Below are 24,840 nucleotides of genomic sequence, written 5' to 3' on the forward strand. Positions count from 1 at the left end.
CCTGAAATGAGATGTGCAGGGGAACATTGCTGTCAATAAAAGGGATGCTGCAGTAATTGCAAGTGGATTTGGCTAGTAAAGTGCCATTACAGTCAGAAAAGGAATTATGGAAATTATCTCACAGAATCCCCTATTCTTGTTCAGTGGCTTCTCTGCCCCTGGAAAACTACTACACCAAGGTGAAACTGAATTACCTTCTTGCACCATTCCTATCTGTTAACTGCACAGGATCCATGAGCTGCTTCAGTGTGAGACGCAGGGCAGCACACATTTGCACTAGAACAAACCTGAGACTTTGATGTTGTCACTATGCTGCACAGTATGGCCATCTGGAACTTTATGGGAAAAGTGGGAGTAGAACTCAGACCTCCTTGTTCCCAAAGCATGGGCTGCTGCCTAGAGTCTGAGTTACAGGAGATTCTCTAGATGCTCACAGCATAAGGCCTATGACACATAGCTGAGCAGTTCTGTTTCTATCCAGTAGACATTATTATTTATACTATTTATGTGTATTACCAGAACACATAGGAGCCCCAGTCAAGGATCAGGACCCCACCGTGCTAGGCACTGTACAAAAACAGAGCAAAAAGATGGTCCTGCCCCAGAGAGGTTACTATCCAAGTATACAATACAAGACAGCAGATGGATACACACACACCAACAGGGGAGTGCAAGGAAACAATGAGACAATATTAGTCAGCATGATAGGCCAGTGGCGTATTAACGCCTAGGCTGACAAGGCCTAGGCCTAGGGTGGCAAACTTGCATGGGCATCAAATTTATAATAGCAGCCAGAGGCTGCTTCCCCCAGCGCTGGTTCGCACCCTCCGCCCCAGCCCCAAGTCCACCCCATCCCCACCCCCATTCCCCGCCCACTCCCTGCCCCTATTGGTTCCCTTTCCCAAATCCCCACCCGCGGCCCTGCCTCCTCTCCTGAGCATGCCTTGTTCCCTCCTCTTCCCCACTCCTTCGCGAAGCTGTTTCACATACAAGCACTGGCAGGGAGTGGGGAGAAGCAGGACCAGCAGCACGCTCAGGGGAGGAGGTGGAGACAGAGCGGAGGTGAGCTGGGGTGGGGCGGGGGCAATTATTTCAGGGCCTAGGGGCGGCAAAATCTTTAATCTGCCACTGTGATAGGCAGTGGTCTCAGTATGTCTGTGATGCTCATACACACTAGCCAGTTTATTTCAGTGTATTCCAGTGGGTCCTGCCTTCACTTAAACAGCACAGCCCCAAAAGCAAAAAGAGAGGTGAGAAAAAGGAATTTTCAATGAAAGGTTCACTACCTTTTTTGACCAGCTCTAGACTATCTTTACACATAGGTAGGTTCATATACAATAAGGCCAGAAACAATCATCTTCTCTGACCTCCTCCATAAGCCAGGCCAAAGAACCTCACCCAGGAATTTCTGCATCAAGCCCATCACTTCTGATTGAAGCTCTAGCATTTCTTTTAGAAAGGCATAAAGATGGCAAGTGATGGAGAAGCCACTATGTCCCTTACTCACTAGAGGGTGGGGAGAGAGAGAGAGAGAGATTGTACTTAAACAGAGATAGATCGATAGAACAGAAATGCATCTCACTTAGATTTTTTTTTTTTTTGAGAATATGTTATACAGAACCTGCAAATGTCAGAAATGTGAAAATGAGAATGCAACATCATTGGTATCACAATGGGAAGAAAAACACTTGTTAAGTAGAAACCGACTTAGGTTGAAATGCCCATTTCTGGAGAAAATTTAAGGAAGAATGTACAGCAATGATCTGCTTATTAGAAATAAATAAGTGCTGTTCATAAACTTGTTGCTAAGGAAATAAAATAAGTTAATAGTGCTATAAAATATCTGTGCTTTATTTGTGCACTGTATGGAGATTATTAGCAATATGGTTTCACTGCAAGTGGTTTTGCTCCTTGGGTTTGAATTTAACACTCTCTGCCTTGGCTTTTCTGTTTTGAACTTTTTGTTTTCCAAAAGATCCTAATACAAGAGGAAACACACTTGGAATGAAATCCTGATCTTGTTGAAGTTAATGGAAGTTTTGCTATTGATTTCAGTGGGGTCAGGATTTTACCCTAGATCTTGGAGCTTCCCATTTTAAGGCCTGACCTTGAATTCTTACACAGGTAAAACTTCCATTAAGTTCAATGGGGATCTTTCCTGGGTAAGGGCTGGCAGATCAGGGTCTCAGTGCTATCTCTAGTGTCCTAGTTTTCCACTTGCAACATAAAATAACCAGTTATAAATTACAATATAACATACCAATTATAATTCCCAGTCATGCTGGATTAAAGCCAATAGCAAAATGCCCACTTGTTACGATCAGAGTAGATTAGCCTTCAAATGCACTTTCCAAACAAGGGCCAGATCCTTTGATGTGGTGAGTAATCAGTGTTCAGGGTGCTCAGCCCATCCCATGAGATACTGAGCAGCTCACAGAGTCAGGTTCCTGGAGACTGGAGATGCCAATGAGCTAAATGCATTTTGGGCAAAAGCAACTAAAATCAATGAACTTGTAGCTGGAATGAATGGCATATTTCTTTTCTGCATTCTTCATTGTATTGCATGTCACTGTTGAGATCTACAGATGAAAAGCACTATGTCTGAGCTAGGTGTCATTATTACCATCGTTATACATCACAAATCATATACCTTTCAACAGCACAAATGTGAAACTTTCTAACAAAGTCCTCCCCAAGTAGAAGAAGGGCAATGGTGTATGTTACAATGTTGGAGTAGTGGAAGGGATATAATTAAGATGTGATCAACATAAATGGACAATTTTCCAAAAAGTTACTTGTATCAATTACTAATTAATGCAAGTCAGGCCATTATGTAGTCAGGGTTCAAGCGGAGGTATTCATATACTTGATTAACCTTGAATAAATTTATGAAGTCACCAACACAATCACTAATCACAGTCACCAGATGAGCACACATGATTATTAGGAGCCAAGTCTGTGATGTTGCACTCCATATTTTTATAAAAATATGTTTATAAGTGTGGATATGATGTAGATTCATAGATTCATAGATATTTAGGTCAGAAGGGACCATTATGATCATCTAGTCTGACCTCCTGCACAACGCAGGCCACAGAATTTCACCCACCACTCCTACAAAAAAACCTCACACCTATATCTGTGCTATTGAAGTCCTCAAATTGTAGTTTAAAGACCTCAAGGAGCAGAGAATCCTCCAGCAAATGACCCGTGCCCCATGCTACAGAGGAAGGCGAAAAACCTCCAGGGCCTCTTCCAATCTGCCCTGGAGGAAAATTCCTTCCCGACCCCAAATATGGCGATCAGCTAAACCCTGAGCATATGGGCAAGATTCATCAGCCAGATACTACAGAAAATTCTTTCCCAGGTAACTTGGATCTTACCCCATCTAAAACCCATCACAGGCCATTGGGCCTATTTACCATGAATATTTAATTACCAAAACCATGTTATCCCATCATACCATCTCCTCCATAAACTTATCGAGTTTAATCTTAAAGCAAGATAGATCTTTTGCCCCCACTACTTCCCTCGGAAGGCTATTCCAAAACTTCACTCCTCTGATGGTTAGAAACCTTCGTCTAATTTCTAATCTAAATTTCCTAGTGGCCAGTTTATATCCATTTGTTCTTGTGTCCACATTGGTACTGAGTTTAAATAATTCCTCTCCCTCTCTGGTATTTATCCCTCTGATATATTTATAGAGAGCAATCATATCTCCCCTCAGCCTTCTTTTAGTTAGGCTAAACAAGCCAAGCTCCCTGAGTCTCCTTTCATAAGACAAGTTTTCCATTCCTCGGATCATCCTAGTAGCCCTTCTCTGTACCTGTTCCAGTTTGAATTCATCCTTCTTAAACATGGGAATATAATGGGAATGTAACTGGAATATGCTTTATGCAAAAGGTCTCTTGTAAGGTATCATTACAAAGCTTATAATCTACTGAGTGTGGTCATCCTATTTGTATGAATATAGCATTCTTGTATCTGAAACTAGGAATATGAAATATAACGCTGAGGTCCTACTGTAATTATGCAAAATGTGGGCCATTAATGGTGGCTTAGAATCTTGATCGCTCCCATCAACTAGGACAATTGGTTGTAAATGGCTCTGTTTACTTGTAAGTCTTCCTGAATACATGGGTGCCAGCCAGTGAGTAATTGGTTTCAGAGGGGTAGCCCTGTTCGTCTGTATCAGCAGAAGGAATCATAGAATATCAGGGTTGGAAGGGACTTCAGGAGGTCATCTAGTCCAACCCCCTGCTCAAAGCAGGACCAATCCCCAATTTTTGCCCCAGATCCCTAAATGGCCCCCTCAGGGATTGAACTCTTAACCCTGGGTTTAGCAGGCCAATGCTCAAACCACTGAGCTATCCCTCACCTTTTGTTTTGTTAGTCTTTAAGGTGCCACAAGTACTCCTCATTCTTTCCAGTGAGTAATGAAGTCTCACAGGACATGTGAACATGTCACATGATACTGGAATCCATCTTAAACCTGGTGCTTTTCCATTTAGAAGGAACGGGTGGAACCCAGAGAGAAACAAAGGATTCCGCCTTGTGCCAAAGCCATAAAAGGGGGTGGAACAGAACAAAGGAAGCTGCAGTCATGAGAAATCCCCTAGTTACCACATGAGTTGGAACAACGACTGTACCAGGGGAAAGGTTTGGGCCCAGACTAAGAAAGAGTCTAGTCTGTGAAAGAAGCTTATTGGAACATCTCTGAGGGTGAGATTTACCTGTATTCAGTTTCTTAAATATATTAGGCTTAGACTTGCGTGTTTTGTTTTATTTTGCTTGGTAACTTACTTTGTTCTGTCTGTTATTACTTGGAACCACTTAAATCCTACTTTTTATTCTTAATAAAATAACTTTTGTTTATTATTGAACCCAGAGTAAGTGATTAATACCTGGGGGAGCAAACAGCTGTGCGTATCTCTCTGTCAGTGTTCTAGAGGGTGGACAATTTATGAGTTTACCCTGTATAAGCTTTATACAGAGTAAAATGGATTTATTTGGGGTTTGGATCCCATTGGAAGCTGGGTGTCTGGGTGCTGGAGACAGGAGTACCTGCTAAGCTGTTTTCAGTTAAAGCCTGCAGCTTTGGGGACGTGGTTCAGACCCTGGGTCTGTGTTTCAGCAGGCTTGCGTGTCTGGAGTCCCAAGCTGACAGGGAAAACAGGCTGAGAGATAGTTTCAACACGTCAGGTGACAGTCCCAAGGGGGTCTCTGTGACCAAACCTGTCATAAAGTCAAACATCAGAGGAGAGGAAATGAAATCTCACCAGTGAAGCACATTTGGGATGCAGTGCTCCTACCATCGTCTCCTCGTGGATTCTCAGCCATTCTCCAGCAAGTCAAACAGCATTTCAGAGGATAGAGAGCCTCTGCTTTGTTCAGTCTTCTTAACATAAAGGAAATATTTTGGGAATTGGTCACATCATATAAGAGAATCTGATGAATGGCACCATTTCCCCAGACACTCTGTGGGTACCAAAGTCCAAATTCCTCCTCTATAGTCAGAAATTCATGCCATGGCAGAAAATAGAAAGCTGTCTGTAAACTACTATGACATTGGGAAAACACAGACGTTAAAAGCACAATATAGTACATCAACACCAACTTACTGTCAGTGTGTAAATTATTTGGTCAGTTTGGAAGATGGATAAAGTCCCCTTTGATTTTATAACAGAATATCTTGACAATAATGGCTTTATATTTATATAGCAGCTTTTATGTTGAAGGATTCCAGTGCATTTTACAAACATTATAAACTCGGACTATATGTAGGACTCAGCTTTGAACTGCAGCTGCCTCTGGGGTGGAACACAGCAATTGTTTAACAGAGCAGAGAAACAATAGCCTACAACTTAGTGCATGAAGTGGGGAATGCCTTTTTCCATTTTAGCTCACTTGCTTCTTCTGCACTTGTCTAGGAATTGTGACTCAGACCATATGTGGTCTTTAATGATCAGGCACCAAATCCAGGAGGACCTGATCCTCCATAGATAGCAACTCCTTGTGCCACAGGTCTTCCTCCTACTCTTTCTATTTAAACTGCAAATTCTTCAGTGCTGGGACTGTCTCTTCTGATGTATAACACCTAGCACTAGGATGTCAAACTAACTACTCAAGGGGTCCCGCTTGTGAATATGGTATATTCAGATTCTGCAGAATCTAAGCTTTTTATTGTTGTTGTTTGTTGTTGTGAAAAGTAAGTCTTTAGCTCTGGTGATTGTAAAGAAACCTTCCCAAATATGATCCCAGGGTAACTGATGTAGTGAGGTCTGCCTGGGTCTGCTGAGAGCCTGAAGCAATGATGCAGAGTTGTGACTCCCCACCTCCCAGTAATCTTATTGGAGGATTAACTTTAAAACCCAATAATGACACTTGTGTGTCAACATTAACTGTTTCACTATTGATCTTTTCAGTGGATAGGTTGGCGGAAGGGATAGGAATGAAACCCAGGGGGGTTGGAATTGCTGTAGGGAAGGAAATGCAGAAGGAAGAATAGAAAAGTCACACAAAGTGAGGGAAGGGGAAGAAAAAGAGGAAAAGATGTATGGGGCAGAAAAAGAATCAATGGCAGAAATAGTGGTGAAAAAATGAGGAGATTTTCTCACTGAGTGATACTGAAAGAGTCAATGAATAATAGTAAGAAGCTTAGTGAATACCTAAAGGCCATACTCTCCCCTTGATCTTTGTGCAACCCTTCCATTGATATCAGGAGGTGCTCTCTTCTGCTCTGGGGGGAGTGTACAGTTCTCAGTGTATACCCCAACCCATGGAGCGTAATTAAAAGAGGAATATGGCACTCTGCAGAATGAGTTTGACACCCCTGGCCTGACATAATGGTGTCCTGATCTTAGTTGTGGCCTCTGGGAGCTACTGCAATTCAACTCACAGTAAAGAGAGGGTTGTTTTCACATCTCCAAGGCCTGAGTGCCACTCCTGGCTGAGATTCCTAGTGCTACTTTTATTCAAAAGCAGGAGACGTTGTGCAAACACTGCTGTAGGTATGTCTGTATCATATTACATTGCAGAGCATCAGCTGTCCACATCCTTCCTGAGCTGTGAGCTAAGTTTCACGTAAATTTCACTCTCTTGCTTCAATATTTAGCAAACAATAATCTGCAACAGGACTGGAAAGCACTTTTTGTCGACTAGATGATGAATGAGGCAGCGTTTCTGTTTGGTACCCAGCTGCGGTGAACATCACTGAAAACAACTGCTGTAAAATGAATTTCATTTCTGAGTCACATAATGCCTAAGGAATATTTTTTATTCCTTCCTTCCTAGGTGAAACTACAAAACTCTTTGTCTGGTATGAATAAAACCCCATTGCTAGTCATCATGTTCATCATGTTCATATTTCTCAGAAAATGCTGATTTTCTTTGACTTGCTGGCTATACTGCTGATGAGCTCTGAGCTGCTCTCTGAACTATGGATTTAGTTCTGATCTTCACTCTTTAGCTCCAGGTGTCCAGTGTCTCTTAACTGCCCAGTGCACACTTCCCATCTCTGAGCTCCCTAATGAGCTGAAGCCAAATCCTGCAGCCCTTCCTTAGGGCCTAATACTGCAATCCCTCCATGAAGTTATGCCCAGAGCTTGGGACCGTACACCTGAATGAGACCTATTCCTGCAAGGAAGGGTTGGCTGGGTCAACGTCTCAGTTCTTATGCAGGCAAAGGAGTTTTGCCCAAGTAAGGACCAATCCCAAATCCTCAAAGGTATTTTGACACTTAACCTCCACTGAAATCAATAGGTGTTAGGTGCCTAACTAGCTTAGAGCCCACTCCTGAGAGCCCACTCCTGCTGACCTCCCATACCTTTATGGGCCAGCCCTACTGGGAGGGTTTTTCCAAAGTCTCAGGCCTAGATTCACAGTGGGATTTAGCCACCTAGCTCCCATTGATTTCAACAGGAGTTATGCACCTAAGTACTTTTGTGTACCTGGGCCTAAGTGTTCCATAACTCTGCTCCCACAAAGGTCAAAGGTCAAACTCTCATTGACCCCAGTGAGACCAGAATTAGGCCAGTGCTGAACACTGTCAAAAATCCCATCCAGTGACTTTAGTGGTGTTGGTCATATGAGTAAAATGAGCAGGACTGAGCCACTAGAAATAAAAGCCACACATAAATTTCAGAATTGTAAGCTCAGGCAAACAGTCGTGTAAGCAGCTGCAGATCCCATCCTATTCTGAACTGCATCAACACACTGTAAACCAGTTTCTGATCTCAGTTATTCTGGATTTAATGTGGATGTATCTATTAACCTCAGTGGCGTTACTCTGGATTTACCTAGGTATAAGTGGGAGCAGAATTTAACCCAAGATATTTAATCCAAATCTAACCCCTTTCCAGGGCTTGGCTTTATTACTAACACAAACATACTAATTGCTGGCTCTTATCATCAGTAGATCTCAAAGCCCTTTACAAAGGAAAGCAATATCATTATGCCCATTTTAAAGATGGGGAAACTGAGGCACAGAGAAGCGAGGTGACTTACTCAAGGTCAACAGTAGAGCTGGGAATAGAACCCAGGTCTCCTAAATCCCAGTCTAGTGTGCTAGTTGCTAGACAGGTTTCTGCAAGAACAGAAACTTGAACATCTGTCTAAACTTTCTCCCCAGGCTTGGCTCTGCTTACAGCTTCCCTGCAGGACCTCATCTGTCCGAAAGCCCAGTTCCCTCTGCCCAAATATCCAGTGTGGAGGTAACGACTTGCATTCGTCACTATGAGGGTATGTCTACACTGCAAAAAATCCCACAGCAGCGAGTCCCAGAGCCTGAGTCAACTGACTCGGGCTCATGCTGTGGGGCTAAAAAGAGCACCGTAGGTGTTCCTATCAGGGCTGTGGCCTGGGCTCTGAGGCCCACCCATAAAGCCCATGTGAGAACATCTAGGCTGCTCTTTTCATCCTGATACTATGAGCCCCACAAGCCCAAGTCAGACCTGGGCTCTGAGACTTCCTGCTGCAGGAGGTGGGGGGTTTCTGCAATGTACCCTGAGCCAACAGCAGTCAATCCACAATGCCCTGCTGCGTCAGCACCTGCCAAGAGGGTGGGCAAGCAGGAGAGCCCTGTCTCTACCCACATCCTGAGACCAGATACAAACACACAGGAAATAGAAAGACAAAACATAGGATCCAATCCTGCACTCCCTACTCAGTCAACCCCCCTCCCCACCATATACTTCACTGAGGATTCAGCCAGTGTAAGAGGCTTAGTATCAGACCAAGAAAAAATGAATGGAGGGAGGGATGCATGCCTGGTTGAGAAGTTATTAAATAATTCATAGGTGGAACATTTACTCGATGCCTCCCCCTTACAAATTAATCACTGGATCTTCTCAAATACAAGAATTAACCTGCTCACTGTCCAGCATTCTTCTGCAGGCAGCTCATTTATAGTCTCCCTCCCTGGGTTTCCTTTTTAAACCCTGCTGTCCTCCTTCATGCTACCACACCTCCAAAGCCTGCAATTACTGCTTTGCTACTACCCCCCTCCCCCCTGTAGTGGAACAGAGCCTACTTCAAGCACATACCTGTTTAAAAATACATCTTCACTGCACTAAACTAAAACACATAGAATAATACAATATAGTCCGTCAGCAGGGACACCCTTTCCCAGGATGTCTTTCAAAGGAAGGTTTAAGAGGAACAGCCGTGTTCGTCTGTATTCGCAAAAAGAAAAGGAGTACTTGTGGCACCTTAGAGACTAACCAATTTATTTGAGCATGAGCTTTCATGAGCTACAGCTCAAGTATGCATCTGATGAAGTATGCATACCATATGCATCCGATGAAGTGAGCTGTAGCTCACAAAAGCTCATGCTCAAATAAATTGGTTAGTCTCTAAGGTGACACAAGTACTCCTTTTCTTTTTTCAAAGGAAGGCGTCTCTTAAAAGAACACTGGAAATTTTCTTTCTTTCAGCCCTGAACCAGAGTGTGGAGCATGACATGCTGCCAGCACTTTAGCTAGGGGCTTGCATCAACATTTTGCTCCTCAGGACCAGGGTCTGCTCTCAGTGGCACCAGTGTAAATCTGGAGTAACTTCACGAAGACAGACTTATATCAGTGTGGGGCACCAGAAGCAGTGTTTGGCCCATAGCCAGTGATGATCTCACTGCATGAGGGTTACATGTGCTGCAGAGAGTGTAGGGAAGCGCTGTGTGATCAGTTCATTCTCACACCCACTAGGACAAAAATGCTTCCTCAGAGCCATATCCAAAGAGGGAGGTAGCAGCACTGCTGGGCAAACAACCTTCTGCATGTGTCTGGGATGTAGGTCTCAGTTCAGCAAATCACTTCAGTCCAGATATGTAAAGGTCAATGGACTGGGATTTTGGTGCCTAAAAGCCTAAATCCCTTTTGAAAATGTTATTTCAGCTCTGAAAGCAGCTAGGCACCACCAGGCTAAGTGAAGCAACACCTAAAGACCTTTAAAAATCTGGGCCTTAAGCACCTGCTTCAGCTCCATCAAAGTTACCAGGTCACTAAAGACATCAATGGGAATTCAGCAGGTACTTAAGTGCTTTGGTGAATTGGGGCCACGGGCATTCTGCGCATGGACAGCATGGCACAACGTTCAATAGCTGGGAAGTGATGTGGGTACTTAGTGTGAACAGGCCAGTGGGTCCCCAACATCCTGTCCAGGCAAGAGAGAGATCCTGTCTCAGAAACACACCATTCCCAAGATCCCAGTCCCCTCATTGCTGGCTTCTCAAAGCATTTTATTCAGTGGACCACTGAAATGGGTTTCATGGACCATAGGATGAGAACCTCTATTGTAGGGGTACCTCAAGATGTATTTTCCAACCACCTCCTGATAAGTGCAAACTGGCCTGATTTCTCAAAGGCCAAAAATGATATGTTGGGGATTATATGCTCAGGTTGCCTGCAATTGCAAGGGACTGAACTGATGTCCCAAGAAGTGCCTTCCAGACCTAAGTACTATGTTCCTAAAAAATGTGTTCTTCAGAATACTTAGAATCACTGTAAAAGGCACTTCTGACAGAGAGGGTTTAGCAGCACCATGAGAGGGGTGGTGGCTCCATGCAATGCAAGGGACTCCCCCCTCCCCCATCCCCCATGTGATAGAATTTTAACTGGTTCCTCCAAGAGCTTCCTCTCTATCTCTGTCACTGGCACAGTGGCCTTCAGTATAGAGGAGAGAGAGAGGGTTTCCTTAATCAAAGAATTACTTACCAAGCCACAAATCGGACAAAAGACAAAACAGCTCATATATCAAAACCTCAAGTAAAGAACTTGCAAGTGCTGGGTGCCCTGCTAATCAATAATCTGTTAATTTAATACAATTTCAGCACTGAGGTCATGGTTCACAGGTTCCCTTTGCAATCCAGGAGCACAAAGAGTGTGTGTGTGTGTGTGTGTGTGTGTGTGTGTGTGTGTGTGTGTGTGTGTGTGTGTGTGTGTGTGTGTGTGTGTGTGTGTGTGTGATCCTTCTGGGGCTATTGCTTTGTTATTGCTTTGGACTCTCATAAACTCTGCTCATGCTGTCTTGCATGCAAAGAGTGGAGATTGAATTTTAAGGTGGCATGGGGATAAATTTAGATTTGTAAATTTGGATTCAGATGCTCTGTTGATAATATTCATGTGTGCTGTGGTTTTAAAAAATGGAATAAAAAGGAATATTTAAAGAGAAAAGAAAATATGTAGCTCCTTAGATTTCTCTGGGCTGATAAAGTTCCCTCTTATTTTCATAGGAGCCTTGTTAACAAACTAAAAATCAAATCATGTGCAATGTGCATTTGACTGAATTTGAATTTAAGGAGGATAAATCTTTGCCTATTTTCCTAAAAGGCATACTCCTGCCAACACTCTATCCCAGCTCCTGGATTCTAAGCCACACCTGGGAGAAGAGAAACAGAATAAGGAACAGCAATTGCTTCAGTGTGTCTTTCTCTGAGATAATGATCTTTTATTAAGTTGTAAAATATAATGAGACAGATACAAATCTTGCCATCTGACCTGTTTCCAAACGAAGATTGGCAATTGATTGCTGGAAAACTGGATCGAATTATATTTTAACCCTACTTCCACTCCCAAGAATTGCAGTGATTTAGGTTGTGGGTTGTTGTTTTTTCAGCATTCATTTACAAACTCAGATGCCAAATGAAACAAAACAAAGGCTGTGCAAAGAATAACGCAAAAGCAGTAGAAGAGGCAAATAGTTTTGAACGAGAACTGTGGGGATTTGGTGCTTTGCCTTTGTATTGCAGATTTACCTGTCCGGGGTGCTCAAAATGAGGCTATTATTTTATTGATGTCATCTCTCTAATTCTTTCTTTCCTTTTTTACTCTTCAAAAATGAAAAATTAACAGCCTTGTTGCTGTTTATCTCAGATGTGAGGGCTTTTTTATTTAGAGCTCTCCCTTTACAACAACTTTTCACAGTTGTTTTTTTTTTTTCGCCTCCAGAGCAAGAGTCTATTTTTTATTTCAGTCTTCCTCCCTCCCTCCTGTCAGATATCCGCTAAGTGAAAATTTTCCCCATCCCTTTGCTTATTTTAAGGCATAATTTTAAATGGAACCTAGTTACTTCGGGGAACTTTGAAATTAGTTTTTGGGATAACTAGCCTCCAAAGGTAGCACATATTGAGCAGGTCATTGAGTTCATTGCATTCCAGTATTATTAATTACGATTATAGATTTAAAAAAATCCAATCCAAATGTTATGTATAAATCGCCAAGGGAGTTGCATTTTCCATTGATTTCTCGGACAATTTTCAATCTATAAATTGTTAAATAAATATTAGAGGGAGGGTCATTTTCGGAGCTTTTTGGGGTTTGGAAGGAGTAAATCTCTGACCAAAATAATTCATGAATGGTTTCTTTGGGCAATGAAGGTACCACCCATTATTAAATAGTTCCTCTGTTGGCTTCATTTCACCAGTGATCCCCAATTGTGCTTTCCCGGTGACACATTTTTACAGTTAAAAATATAACATCCTAGAGTTCCTCGGTGAAAAGCAATTCTGGAGCTACATTGTTCTGGATTTTGTCGTGGTTTTGTTGTTAAAGAAATATTTCCTATATTTATTTAAGAATGAGCAAATTCACTTATTTTTTGCGGTGGAGGTAAATTTTATTGATTTATTTATTTTGCATTTAGTAGAGCTCATGTTCTGAATATGAACCTAAAGTTAATGCAAGATGTTTGGTGCTGAAACTGCGTCCATTCAATTCCCTTGATCTTTTGCACCTGTCCATGCAAAGAAAGTACCTGATCTCTTTAAAACAATCCCCTCACTTTCCTTTTGTTGGGGCCATATTTGTCAAACATGACATTTGCAAGCACTCACTCGGATCGATTAGATTACAGTAATAAGAGATATTTCAGTCGGAACAAAAATCCAAATTTTTAGCAACTCCACCCAGTCCGCCACTTTTATAAAAAGTCAAACACCGACGTTGTTTTAACACCAACTTTCCTTTCCTCCTCTCCCACCCCGTTCTCATGGCAAACCAACAGACCGTCTAAAATCACTTCATTTGTAGATGTGCATAGACAAATACTGCTAGGATAATTTCCCTGGGATACAAGAAAGATCAAGAAAAGGGGTGGAAAAAAAATCTTGGTACTGACAATACTAAATTAGACGTGATTAATTTGCTAGTTTTCTTAATTGTTAAGCCTAATAACTGCTCCTTTTCTGATTCTGGAGTCTCAAGTGCTCAGTCAATGTATTTACTTTGATTATATTCCTAATTATGTTGTTATATTTAATCATTGTAAAAACATGCACTCTTTTTTGTTCTACTCGCAAGAGATCAAGACATGCATAATTGTATTTAGATTCAGAGGTAATGGGGGAGGGAAACCCCTTCCTTTTATCTAAACCTTGTTCAAGCTATTCCTGATTTCTCAAAGATCCCCAGATCTGTATAAAATCGCCCTTACCTGGCTGCTGTCAACATAATTCTGTTGGATATAGTTATTATTTTTAAGTCCCCTGGAAAAATAAAAATTGAGAGATCTTCCCCCAACTAACCCTTCAGATTGATTCTGCAGCCCAGGCATTTGCTTAAGCTGTTTGAATTTGTAACTGGAAAATACTGACTTGCCTTTTTATTATCTCAGGTGATAAATATTGCATCGCCTGCATTTAAAACTTTTAATACTAGGGGTGTGAGCTGCACCTGCGAATGCTTTCCTTTCTGCCTCCTACCAAATGTGGGCTGGGGCTGAAGTCACTCTGCGCTGGTGTCATGTATTTATTTGTTGTTTCATGGCATCCAAGCTAGGACTGGGTGTCCTTTTCTTTTTGGGCTGGGGGGTGGGGAACGGAATTCGGTCTGAGGCACAAGGGTTGCAGCAGACCGGAGTGTGCTCTGTCTGAGAGGGAAAGAGCCACGAGGAGAGGGAGGGAAACGAGAGAGAAAAGGGCCCTGCTAATGTTGCACTGAGATGATTCTCAAAGGCCCCCCAGGCAGCACTCAGCATCCAGACTTCATTAAAATTTCATACCCAGCACTTGGCCAAGGTCTATTTATGAAAATGCGCTTTTCGCTTCATGGAAAAAACAGGAATCAAGCGAAAGAACAAAGGAGAGGATGAGATTCTAATGTGCCTATGTACAGTAAATAGTGGGGGTGGGGGCAGCCGGACAGTCCCGTACACCTGCCAGGGACACCAGACCCCCGCCCTCCTCAGCTTCCTGCACATTCAGATATATGTGAATGGGCAGGGCACGGGAGGGGAGGGCACGGGAAATGCGTCCTTTCAGCGCTAGGGTTGTGACTCTGCTCCTTGCCCGGCCTGAACCGAGCAGGGTAGCGCGAGGAGAATCTCCTGCTGATCTCCGCGTGTTGGATCTGTCCGAGGTGCTGAAAAGGCCCGGCGGCTGAAAGGGGGTGCGAGCGTCCCTGTTGCAGTGTTCACAGGGAGCTAGCCCAAGGGTTTAAGGGATTAAAACCCAAGCCTCTCATTCATGGAGAAGGGCTCCAGCACCATATATTCCCTCTGCCTAATGCCTGCCGGGGAGGGTTTAATGTGGTCCCAGGCGGAATGCCAAGCGGAGGAGCTCAGCGAGCGTGCAAGACGACGAAGTGGCGGCCTTCTTCCTCTGCCAGAGGGGGGAGGGATGGAAAATTCTGGGGGTACTTCCCACGCAAACTTCCCACCGAAGTTCAGAGGGTGAAAGCAAAGCAAAGAGCTGTGGTCCCCCAAGCCCCGCGGTTGTGCCAGCAGCACCACAGAGTCCCGGAGCCCGGGTCAGACCTTTGCCTGAGGGACCGGTGCGGAGTGAGTGCTTTTCTCCTGGATTCCCCTCTCGGGGCTGATGCAGATTGCAATCGGTTTGATCGATAAGGCGACTCCCTGCACTTATATCTTTTGCTATCAATTTTTGACATTTGTGTTCTGCCCCCCGCTTCATAATTTACAGGAAAACCTATGAACGCCGCAACCACAGTTACCAGTGGTCCTCCGATGAAAACGCTAAGGGCTTCATTCAGTATGCAAAGGCAAGTGATTAGACGCTGGGACATTGATATTCCTTGTGGAAGTCCCTCCCCCATTTAAATAATAACAATAACAACAAAGAAACATTGATTTCGGGTTAAATCGAATCTCTCCAGCAGAGTGCAAGGGGGGTTGTGAAGAGTGTTTCCCAGCAAGAAAGACACACCCGGGTATTTCTAGCGCGCACATTTGGAAGGGGGAGGTTTCCTAAGAAGTCAGAACTAAAAGGCAGGCTGAAAAGAAACAGCTTGGTACCATCACTTTCGTTGGCCCCGGGACACACCCACCGGTCCACGGCAGTCTTCTGGGGCTCTTGGCTCTAGCGGAGACACTGGGAAGTGTTGTAAGCACCCATGGGATCAGTTTCAGCTCAGAGAAGAAGGGAAATGATCTAAAATCAAGTGCCTCGCTCATGTCAGGCAAGAAATAGAGGCTGCTATGGGGCGGTGAGTCTTTAGTCTGCCAAAAGAATCCATAGTGCTGAGCAACGCAAACGCCTCTTGAACAGACCCCCAGCTCAAGGGAGGAGGGGGAAAGATACCAACCTGGTATCTGTTATTGAACTACAACCTCCGAGGGAAAGGGGGAAACACCAGTACCTGGCTCTGATCAGCAAGACGAGCGCGCTTTCGAGCTGGGGGTCAAACGGCTTCATCTGCTTCCCGATTAATGACAAAAAATTTCGTTTGATAAGCCCTGGGCTGGTTTCAAAAGAAAACAAGGGAAATTCCCCAGATCCTTTGCGGTTTGGTTTGGGCTGGAAACTTGGAAGCGTCTCTGGTGTTGTCTCCCCACCTCCTCCCCCGGAGTTGTGAGGGCAGGGTCCATAATCAGCTGGTTGAATGAGACACACACGTGCTGCCCGTCTGACCCAAGGGATCGGAGAAAGGCCCCTGCACAAAAAGACAACGTTCAGGAAGCACTAGAGGCCAGGCTGGCCTAACAGGTGTGTGTCAGCAACGCCCCTCCCCGCCTGAGCCCCTCACTCTGGCTCCTTAGCCTCCCACGTGGGGACGGAGATGACACTAGAAACCCCTGCCCCAGGCTGCGAGGTTGCTCTAAGCAGTCCCAGGCGGGTGATCCCAGGTACTTTAGGCCATTCCGGCTGCACTTGTCTTTACAGCTGATGCGGCCTGAACAGCTCCGCTCTCTTCTGGTCCGACCGAGAGCGGGAGGAGAGTGGCACTGTAGCAAGAGGACACTGGGCCAGTTTGCAACAGCGCCGATGTGCTTTCCCGAGAGAGACGCTCCCTCTGCGCTCATGTGGTGAGAAGTTTCCACGTGCAGTTGCTGAAGATTGAAGAGAAGACATGGGTCATTTGAGCCAGCATCGCGCCCTGGGGAGGCGGGGTCTGTGTGTCTGTGTAAACCTGCTGGAGTCGGATTGGCAGACAACAGAGGTCTACACTTGTTTGATAACTTGTGGGTTTGCCTTCAGTACTGATAGGAGTTTTCTCCGGGCCATTTCTATTCTCTTCCCCGCTTTAATTGTAGCTGGCAACTCCTGAGGAAAACTCTGAGACCCACAGGAGAGAAGAACAAAGATTCACACACATCTGCATGTCAGTGTGTATGTATACACCACACACTTCAAAGTGCATTAGAAGTAAACGCACTTAAGTCAGATCGGCGTGTACACGCAAGTTGCATTTAAACAAAGTAATACCAATATCCCACAGCAGTTCTATCATTCTGATTGTTGCTAAAGGACCTGCGATTCGTGTTTTTCCCCCTGCAAGTTAGCTGTCAAATGGAACAAGATTCCGCCCCTGCCCCGAGATGACTTTTATGAAATAACCAAGAAATGCCTGAACGTTAAGATGGGGGGTGGGGGAGGGGTGTTGTAATTTCAAAGCTCATGTAAAGCTCTTCAGGTTAAAACATTTTATTGACAACTAAATGCCTGTAATTAAATATTTCTTTGATTTCGGTATCACATTTTACAGTCGCTGGAGTCGACTAGAATTCCTGGGCCGGTGCTAACTTAGTTCTCTCTCTGTCTAATACGTTGTGCATGTTGAAGGTTTCCTTAAATGGAGAAATACCTCTTTCCCCTGACTAGCAGGAATCCAGTGTTTACATTTTTGGATTCAGTGTTTACGTTTTCATGGTACAACTAAAACCTTGTTTAGCGAAAGGTGAATTAATTTGTTCGATTTAAAATGCTTTGCATTTGGGGTTTCTTCTGCCAACAGCACAATACAACCGATTCAAGAAATATAGTGCCTGAAATTCAACTGCTATCACGGCAAATCAGGTGTTGTGACCGCGAATCAAACAGACCGCAATTTTGGTTAAAGAAGAGGCTGCGGTCCTGGCAATTTTAAAAACATTTGTAGTTGGATTTTTCCCCCTCCCAGTTGCTTGCTAAAGAAGCTACCTTGTAGCAAGCCAGAAGTAGGCAGCATAAGCGACTGGGAGCTTTTGCTCTGCGGGATATGTAGTTGCTAAAAAGGGGGGCATTTCTATTTGGACATTGTTCCCTACAGCTCCCCCTGCAATAAGTACCACGAGCCAAGGAATGAGTGAGGTAAAACGTGCATGGTTTATTTGAAATTCTGTAGCATACACAGACACAAAATTTCATTCAGCACACACACAACAAAATTAAATAATCATTAAAAAGGAAACAAAGGCAAATTTCTCTATTAAATAAGCAAAGCAAAAAAAATCTTGCCTTAGAAAGTGCAGCTTTAAATATTTGCAAAGTAACAAGTTATTTACTAATAACTTCTGATAACCATAGTGAGTTTTCTTTAAGTTACATATAAGTTAGACCTCTCAAAAATAAAACTTTCCCCTGGGTCAATGCATCCCGGAAAAAAACCAACGCACAGAAACGAGTGAATTGTGTAGAGAAAAGAAACTCATATGCCAAATCCAAGAGCTTTTATGGTGAGAAGCAAGTAGACCAGTTACTGACACGTTATCACACTCATTTCAAGGGGAAATATAAATATGATATTTAATTATTTGATTGTCAAAGCGTTTTTACAGTGAAAGTATATGGACGTTAAATATTTCAAGTAAAACAAAAGCAAAATAAGACCCCAATATTCCAAACAAACCATTAATCCATTGACCTGATATCATTTTCCTTTTCTCTTTTTTTCCTTTTTTTTTTTTAGCTGGTGAGGTAGAAACAGAACATTTATTGCAAAAATGCGACGGATTTGCAGCTAAATGAGAGAGGGGAAAGACAAGTAAACCATGCAAGTGTGTGTGGAGGTGAGGAGCCCTTCAAGTGAATGCTTGTTTAAATAAAAAGACTTTGACATTGATGACATGTGCTATACAGAAACCTAACAGAACGGAACTTTCCAACCCCGGTGGAGTGCCATCACAAGGACATATTTACAATCATAAATATAAAAAGAGAATAAAAAGAAACTGAGAATAAACATTTTTTCAAGTTTCATTGAATTTTTTTCTCCTCTGACATTTTCTAGTAGTCAGTGAGGGGGTAAGCGGGTTTCATCTCAAAGACACAAGCCCTGACATTCACTCACCAGGACTATTGGATAGTTCTATACCTTTCTCCTGTGTGGTTTTGTTTTTTAAAAAAGTCTTTATTAGTAACACTGTTATGCCCAGTTCCTTGATTTGCAGAGACAACGGCGGATTCGAGGGGAGAAAGAAGTCACCAGTTCTTGGTGGTTTTCCCTTAAAAAAAAATCTTCCTGATTTAGGAGCTGGGGAGGCAGATCATTCCAGGGCCGGCTTGGGGGATGGGGGGGGGGGGTTTACACAGGTTTTCTCTGCCCTCCCATCCCCTCTCCAGCTCTCAGTAGGCTGCAGAAAATTTCATCCTTTTCTGTTTCTGTCTTTGATTGCAAAACCAGACGCGCACCACGTTCTTCTTCAAGTCTAACTTCTCTGCAATGGCTGCAATTTTCTCCGAGGAAGGTCTGGGCTGCACAGCAAAATAAGCTTCCAGCGACCTCTTCTCCGGGGCTGCTATGGAAGTGCGCTTGCGTTTCTTGTCCCCGCCAGTATAGATTTCGGGCTTGGTCATTTTCTCTCTTTGCGCCCTCTCAGCCTCCTCCAGCCAAGCCTCCAAAATGGGCTTCAGGGCCACCATGTTGTTGTGAGACAAGGTGAGGGATTCGAACCTGCAGATGGTGCTTTGGCTCAGGCAGCCAACACCTGGGATTTTCAGGTTGGCCAAGGCGGAGCCCACATCTGCCTGGGTCACCCCAAGTTTGATCCTCCTCTGCTTGAACCGCTCAGCAAAGGACTCCAGCTCCCTGGGGTCTGTCTCTGTTTCGGGGCCTGAGATGACAGCGTGGGAGGCCAAGCCATGGGGGTGGGACATGTTCATGGACTGAGGGTGGTGAGCCATGTGGTTGAGGGCTGGCATGTGGGAGTGCGGGTGGGAGGGCGTGGAGCCCACCTCGGGTCCGGGCACTCCCCCCAGCGGAATGGCAGAGTTGAGGTGGTCCAGGAGCTCCCCCTCCAAGCCCTGCGAGGGCTGGTGGTGGTGGTGGTGGTGGTGAGGGTGGTGGGTGGTCAGCACCGAGGGGTGGTGCAGGTGAACCGAAGAAGAGGTAGGCGTGCAGGAGACGCTGCTCATGGTGTGGTAGGTGGCATCTGGTTTGAAGGGATGGGTTTTCTGAGACACTATATCCACAGCTGCCAGAGCTTCAGCCCCTCTCAGCAAAGTCTCATCGAAACCCGCGAAGATATTGCCTTGGATCTGAGGAAACAAAGAAACAAAAATGCCAGAAGAGTGTAAAGCACGCGATAGAGCTCTGAAATGGAAGGGGGGGCAAGACTGGTGACAGGCAACGGGCACCCCAGACTAGGGGAGCAGGAGAGGCTTCGGTGTCAGGACCCCAACATCCCATTAGGAGAATTAGCAGCCAATGACAACATGATCTAACCCAGTCTTCAAGGGAACGCTCTTCGAAAGCAAAGAGATTTTTGAAAAAACGAATAAAATCAAGCCATGGACCTAAATCCGGCAAACACGCCCAGAAAGTGAGGGAGACCATTTCTTTTTCTTACTCCAAATAGTTGCAAACCATTTCTTATTTCTTAAACCGGAAGCACTGAGCAAACTGCCCCTCAAACACACAGAATTTATATTCCTTCCAGGAGAAAGTATACTAGGAATCGAAATTGCCCGACAAACTTATCGCCAATTTAGTTGGAGAGATTCTGCTGAATGTGACTGCTTGTAAAATAATAAAATAGTAATAGTAATAGTAATAATAATAGTAATAATAAACTATTTTTAAAAAGTTAGAGGCAGTTTGCGGAATCCCCATCACACAGAGGGTCTAAGCATTAGCTGAAGACACTAAATAAAAATAATCCATCCGCTGTCCTGCATCTTTCACTTGCCTATGAAATAAATTGACATGCATGTAGATCTAGCGCAGGGCTCTCAGGCAGCCTGCAGCAAAGCCCTCTCAAGGAGACAACACCCCCGACATCAGTCCCGTTCTAAGGGGCGTGCTGGGCTGTTTGTGCCGCTTACCTGGGGGGCTGGCAGACAGGCTCTCCTGATGGCCTCCGAGCTGGTGTGCAGGTGGGTGTATTTCGGCTCGTGCAGGATGGGGTGCATGCTGAAAGCCTGCTTGCTGTTCATAGACATCATAGTGACAGAGAGGAAAAGAGACGCAGTGGCACCGTATGGCTACTGCATGGGCAGGTGGAATCCGTTGAGCTTTGCTCTTTTGGTCTGTTGTTATTGTCTGACTGCTGATCACAGCATCAATGGCATTATAGACTTACCCTGGCCCGCCCCCAACCCCTCCAATTGGGGGAGCTGGCTGCAGACTCCGCCTCCTCTTCCCACCACTCCCCTAGAAGGCGAGCAGGATCCTGTGATCTCACTAGCCTCTTGGCCCCAGCGTTCCCCATCCCTTCCCGTCCCCGCCCCAGCAGGCAGTCAGGTGGCTGCGGGTGCATTGATGCCGTTGTGCAGCGGGACTGGTACGCTGCCTCGGAGCCCAGCCCGAATGTCTCCCAAGCAGGGTGCGAGGGCCAGCTGCCAGCACCTCAACTCGCTGAAAAATGCTTCCCGCCGGTAATGGGTGAAACAAGGTAAAGTTCCTTGATCTCTTGGCCTGAGCTAAACTGGTTAGGAGCACCCGGTTAGATGAATCACCCAATAATTATTGTCTCTGCGTCTGCATTCGTTTGCAACTACCCCATATTTATTTGGAATGAAGGCGAGGATATTCTTGGCAAGCCCTAACGTCTGACTCAGTCTGAGGGCTCACTGAGGAAGGGTGCCTGAACAGCACAAAGTCAATGGATATCTGTATATTCTGGTGATGGATAAATGCTTCGAGTTCTGGTCAGCGAGTATCCATGACAATGTTCATGAATCCTGGCTGGGTCCAGATATGCTAGCAGGAATGGTTAATTCTCTGAAGAGCTGTACCTGAAAGTACATTGTTCATTTGTTGTTCTTTATCTTCCTAGCTGTATGCTTCCATGGGCCTCTTGCCTGTAGAACCCGGGCACTTCACACACGGCTGAATTTCCACTCCAGCCAGCTTCGAATGTTTTATCCCCACTCTGTACATCATTTCCTTCGCCTCCTGTATAAAAAGTTTGTCAGCGAGTCAGGGTTGAGGAGCATGTGACTTAGATCACCAATCAGACAACACAAAAAGCATATCCCGCCCATCAAAAATAAAATAGTTCACAACCCATCTATAGTTGGAAAAACCCTTTGTCCAAACACTCCAGTAAATATTTAGAAATAAAGACTGTCTGGGAAGAAAATCAGGATTGGCTCCAAACAATTTGTTAACCAAGAAAGGAGCTAATTTAACACTATCATTTTAACAAATAACAAGCTCTAAGTGTACTTATGTGTCTCCCATAAGTTCAGCCATTGATTTAATTAAAATATTAGTCTCTAACAATATCCTGGTTGTGATATCTTCTCTTCTGAAGTGGCTACTGTATATTTCTCATGATGAACCAAACTAACCCACTGACTTAATTCTGCTTAGAGAAGTCAACTGGAATACTCACCCAAGTAAGCAGACACCTTAAAAGTGTTTGCAGGATTGAGGCTGTGCTAATTATTCTAAATCAGAATCTGTCTGTTCTAGAATATCGTGCTATATCTGTACAGTGCTATAAACAACTGCTTTTGTGCCTTTTGCTCCTATCGTATTGGTTTTTTAAATTAAAGTGATTTCAAAAATTGAGTAGAGGCTAGTCACAAAGTTTGGATATGAATCTGAATGAAAACTTTGTCTCAAAGACTCAGGGTGTTTGAAACCAGGATTTCAACACAGACACATGACTAAAGGAAATTTATTTTATTTATTGATCAATCATATTTTGACTTCTTTTAAAGTGGTATTGGCTGTAATAAAAAATGGTTTGTCAAAGGGTTTTCATCACAGAATAACTAGCAATGTCTCACATAAAAATGGTGAATATATTTAAGTAAATGGTATCGATTTTTTTAAAAAGACAAATTATTTTTCCAGAGGACTTTTTTAAATCTTTTTTTCAAAATTTCTGTTGAATTTATTTATGTATTTGTTTATTTTGGTTTTCAATGAGAAACCAAAAGCTAAAACATTTTCACTTTTAAAAAAAAAAAAACTGAGAGAAAAAGTCAGTTTTCAAAAATTATTTCTAGAAAAAAAAGTTTAGTTTTTTAATACCAAAACCTGACATTTTAACAAAAATCTTTGCTTTCAATTTCCATAAAAATCTGGACTATTCCAACCAAAATGAAAAATTTCTACAACAAAATTTCATTTTGATCCAAAAGCCAATTCTTTGTTGAAAAAATATTTCAATGATTTTTTTTACCCACTCTAATAAATTTTTTTGGCAATCATAAATATGGGGTATTTATCTGTACTCTGTTATTCTGTAAGAATTAGTGCAGTACCAGATGGCTTACCATGCTTATGGATTTAGCTAGCTAGTTATCCTCTGTGTTTCAGTAAACTCCTCGCCTCCACCCCCATCTTCACTGTTTTGTTGTAATTTATCCATTCAACTAAAGTCTACATGGAGATAATGCTCGGGCCCATTCTGAACTGGCGGAATTTACAAATCCAAGCCCAGCCCAGCCCTCTAGATGCTCTCAGGCCTGCATGCAGCCATTTGACAGGCAACAAAGACACTACACTAAGCTGTCCAAGCTGCCACTAAGGGTGAGCAGGTGCACTGAAGGATTGCAGGGAAAGACTAGGTGCACTGCTGCAGGCGCTTTCCCAGTGCTTGCTGTATACTGTGGCTCTGCAACGGTGCAGTGTGACAGGAAGGTGGATAAAAAGATGCTTGCTCAGAGCACGTGCAATGTGCAGCACTGAACACACACAGCATGTCACAGGTCTGTGGGGGTTGCAGCAGTGCAGGCAACACCTGCATGCTCTCATGCAGACAAGGCCTTAGTATTACACACCTCCTGCTGGCCCTGTACCAACATAATGCCCAATGCTATTATGAGACAGTGGGTTCAAAGCTAATGGCCTCAGAGGGATTTCTACAGAATGTAGGTGTTTCTTGTTGGCCTCCCCTCTCACTATTGACCCAGCCTGGCACCTGAGATCTTCTAGGGCCACAGAAGAAGGTGGCAGGTGTGGCTGCACACACAGTAGTAACGCTGGGAAACTGGAAGATTTAAAAACTATGGGGAGGAAGAGAGAGGAGAAGAGGGCAGCCAGGAAGGGATGGTTGGAAGAAAAACCAAAACACAGTCTAATTGGGTGAGAGGACACCAAAACCAGAGTCTGAACACCAGCAAAGACTAGGCAAGTCCAGGGCTGGAGCCAGCCTTTGAGGCTCTAGTCTTGTGATCCATTCTCAAGCCATTGGATTGTGGTTGGCCAAAGAAGTGTGCAATGAATCAATGAACTGTGTCTATGTAGCACATCACTGATGAGTGTCTAGAGATTGTGTCCGAGGAAATATTAAACTCCATGACTGTGGAAAGACCTTGGCAGAAGAACTGGCTATGCTCTGCTGTGCTGGAGTGAGAAGGCAGGATCTGGGAGCTACAGTGGAATGCCCATTCCCTTATGGCACAGAGTCCATGGGAGCTCCCTGTGGCAGCAAAAGGCAATAGGCAGGCAAGGGTGGGGCAGAGCTGGGGCCATAAAATCTGCATCTTTGGAGATCACATAGTCCCCTCACAGTGGGTGGGGACAATAATGGGTGATCACAGCCACTGGTCTGGAGCAAACTCTGCAGGATGGCTCTAAACCCACTCTGCAGTCTTGGGAAGGATTCTTGCTCCTCTTTTATGTGTCTGACTAATGCCCTGCCTGGCCTGGCTCTCCAGACTGAGCTTAGGCTCTGCTCTAAACAAAAATCCCTACTGACAATATTAGATCCAGGCCTAGAGTGTCATCACTGCAAAAC

The 24,840-nt window shown here is 44.1% G+C and overlaps 1 protein-coding gene across 1 annotated transcript; it reads right to left on the bottom strand.

Moving 5' to 3' along the window:
* Nucleotides 1–19,270: 19,270 nt before the first annotated feature.
* On the bottom strand, nt 19,271–21,088 carry LOC144270408 (brain-specific homeobox/POU domain protein 3). The gene is made up of 2 exons (XM_077826873.1): nt 20,969–21,088; nt 19,271–20,182 (listed from the first exon to the last, which is right to left on the bottom strand). The coding sequence occupies exons 1-2, from the start codon at nt 21,086–21,088 to the stop codon at nt 19,271–19,273; spliced, it is 1,032 nt and encodes a 343-aa protein (XP_077682999.1).
* Nucleotides 21,089–24,840: the final 3,752 nt, after the last annotated feature.

This window comes from Eretmochelys imbricata, chromosome 9 (assembly GCF_965152235.1).
Source record: "Eretmochelys imbricata isolate rEreImb1 chromosome 9, rEreImb1.hap1, whole genome shotgun sequence".
In the NCBI taxonomy this organism is placed as follows: domain Eukaryota; kingdom Metazoa; phylum Chordata; order Testudines; family Cheloniidae; genus Eretmochelys; species Eretmochelys imbricata.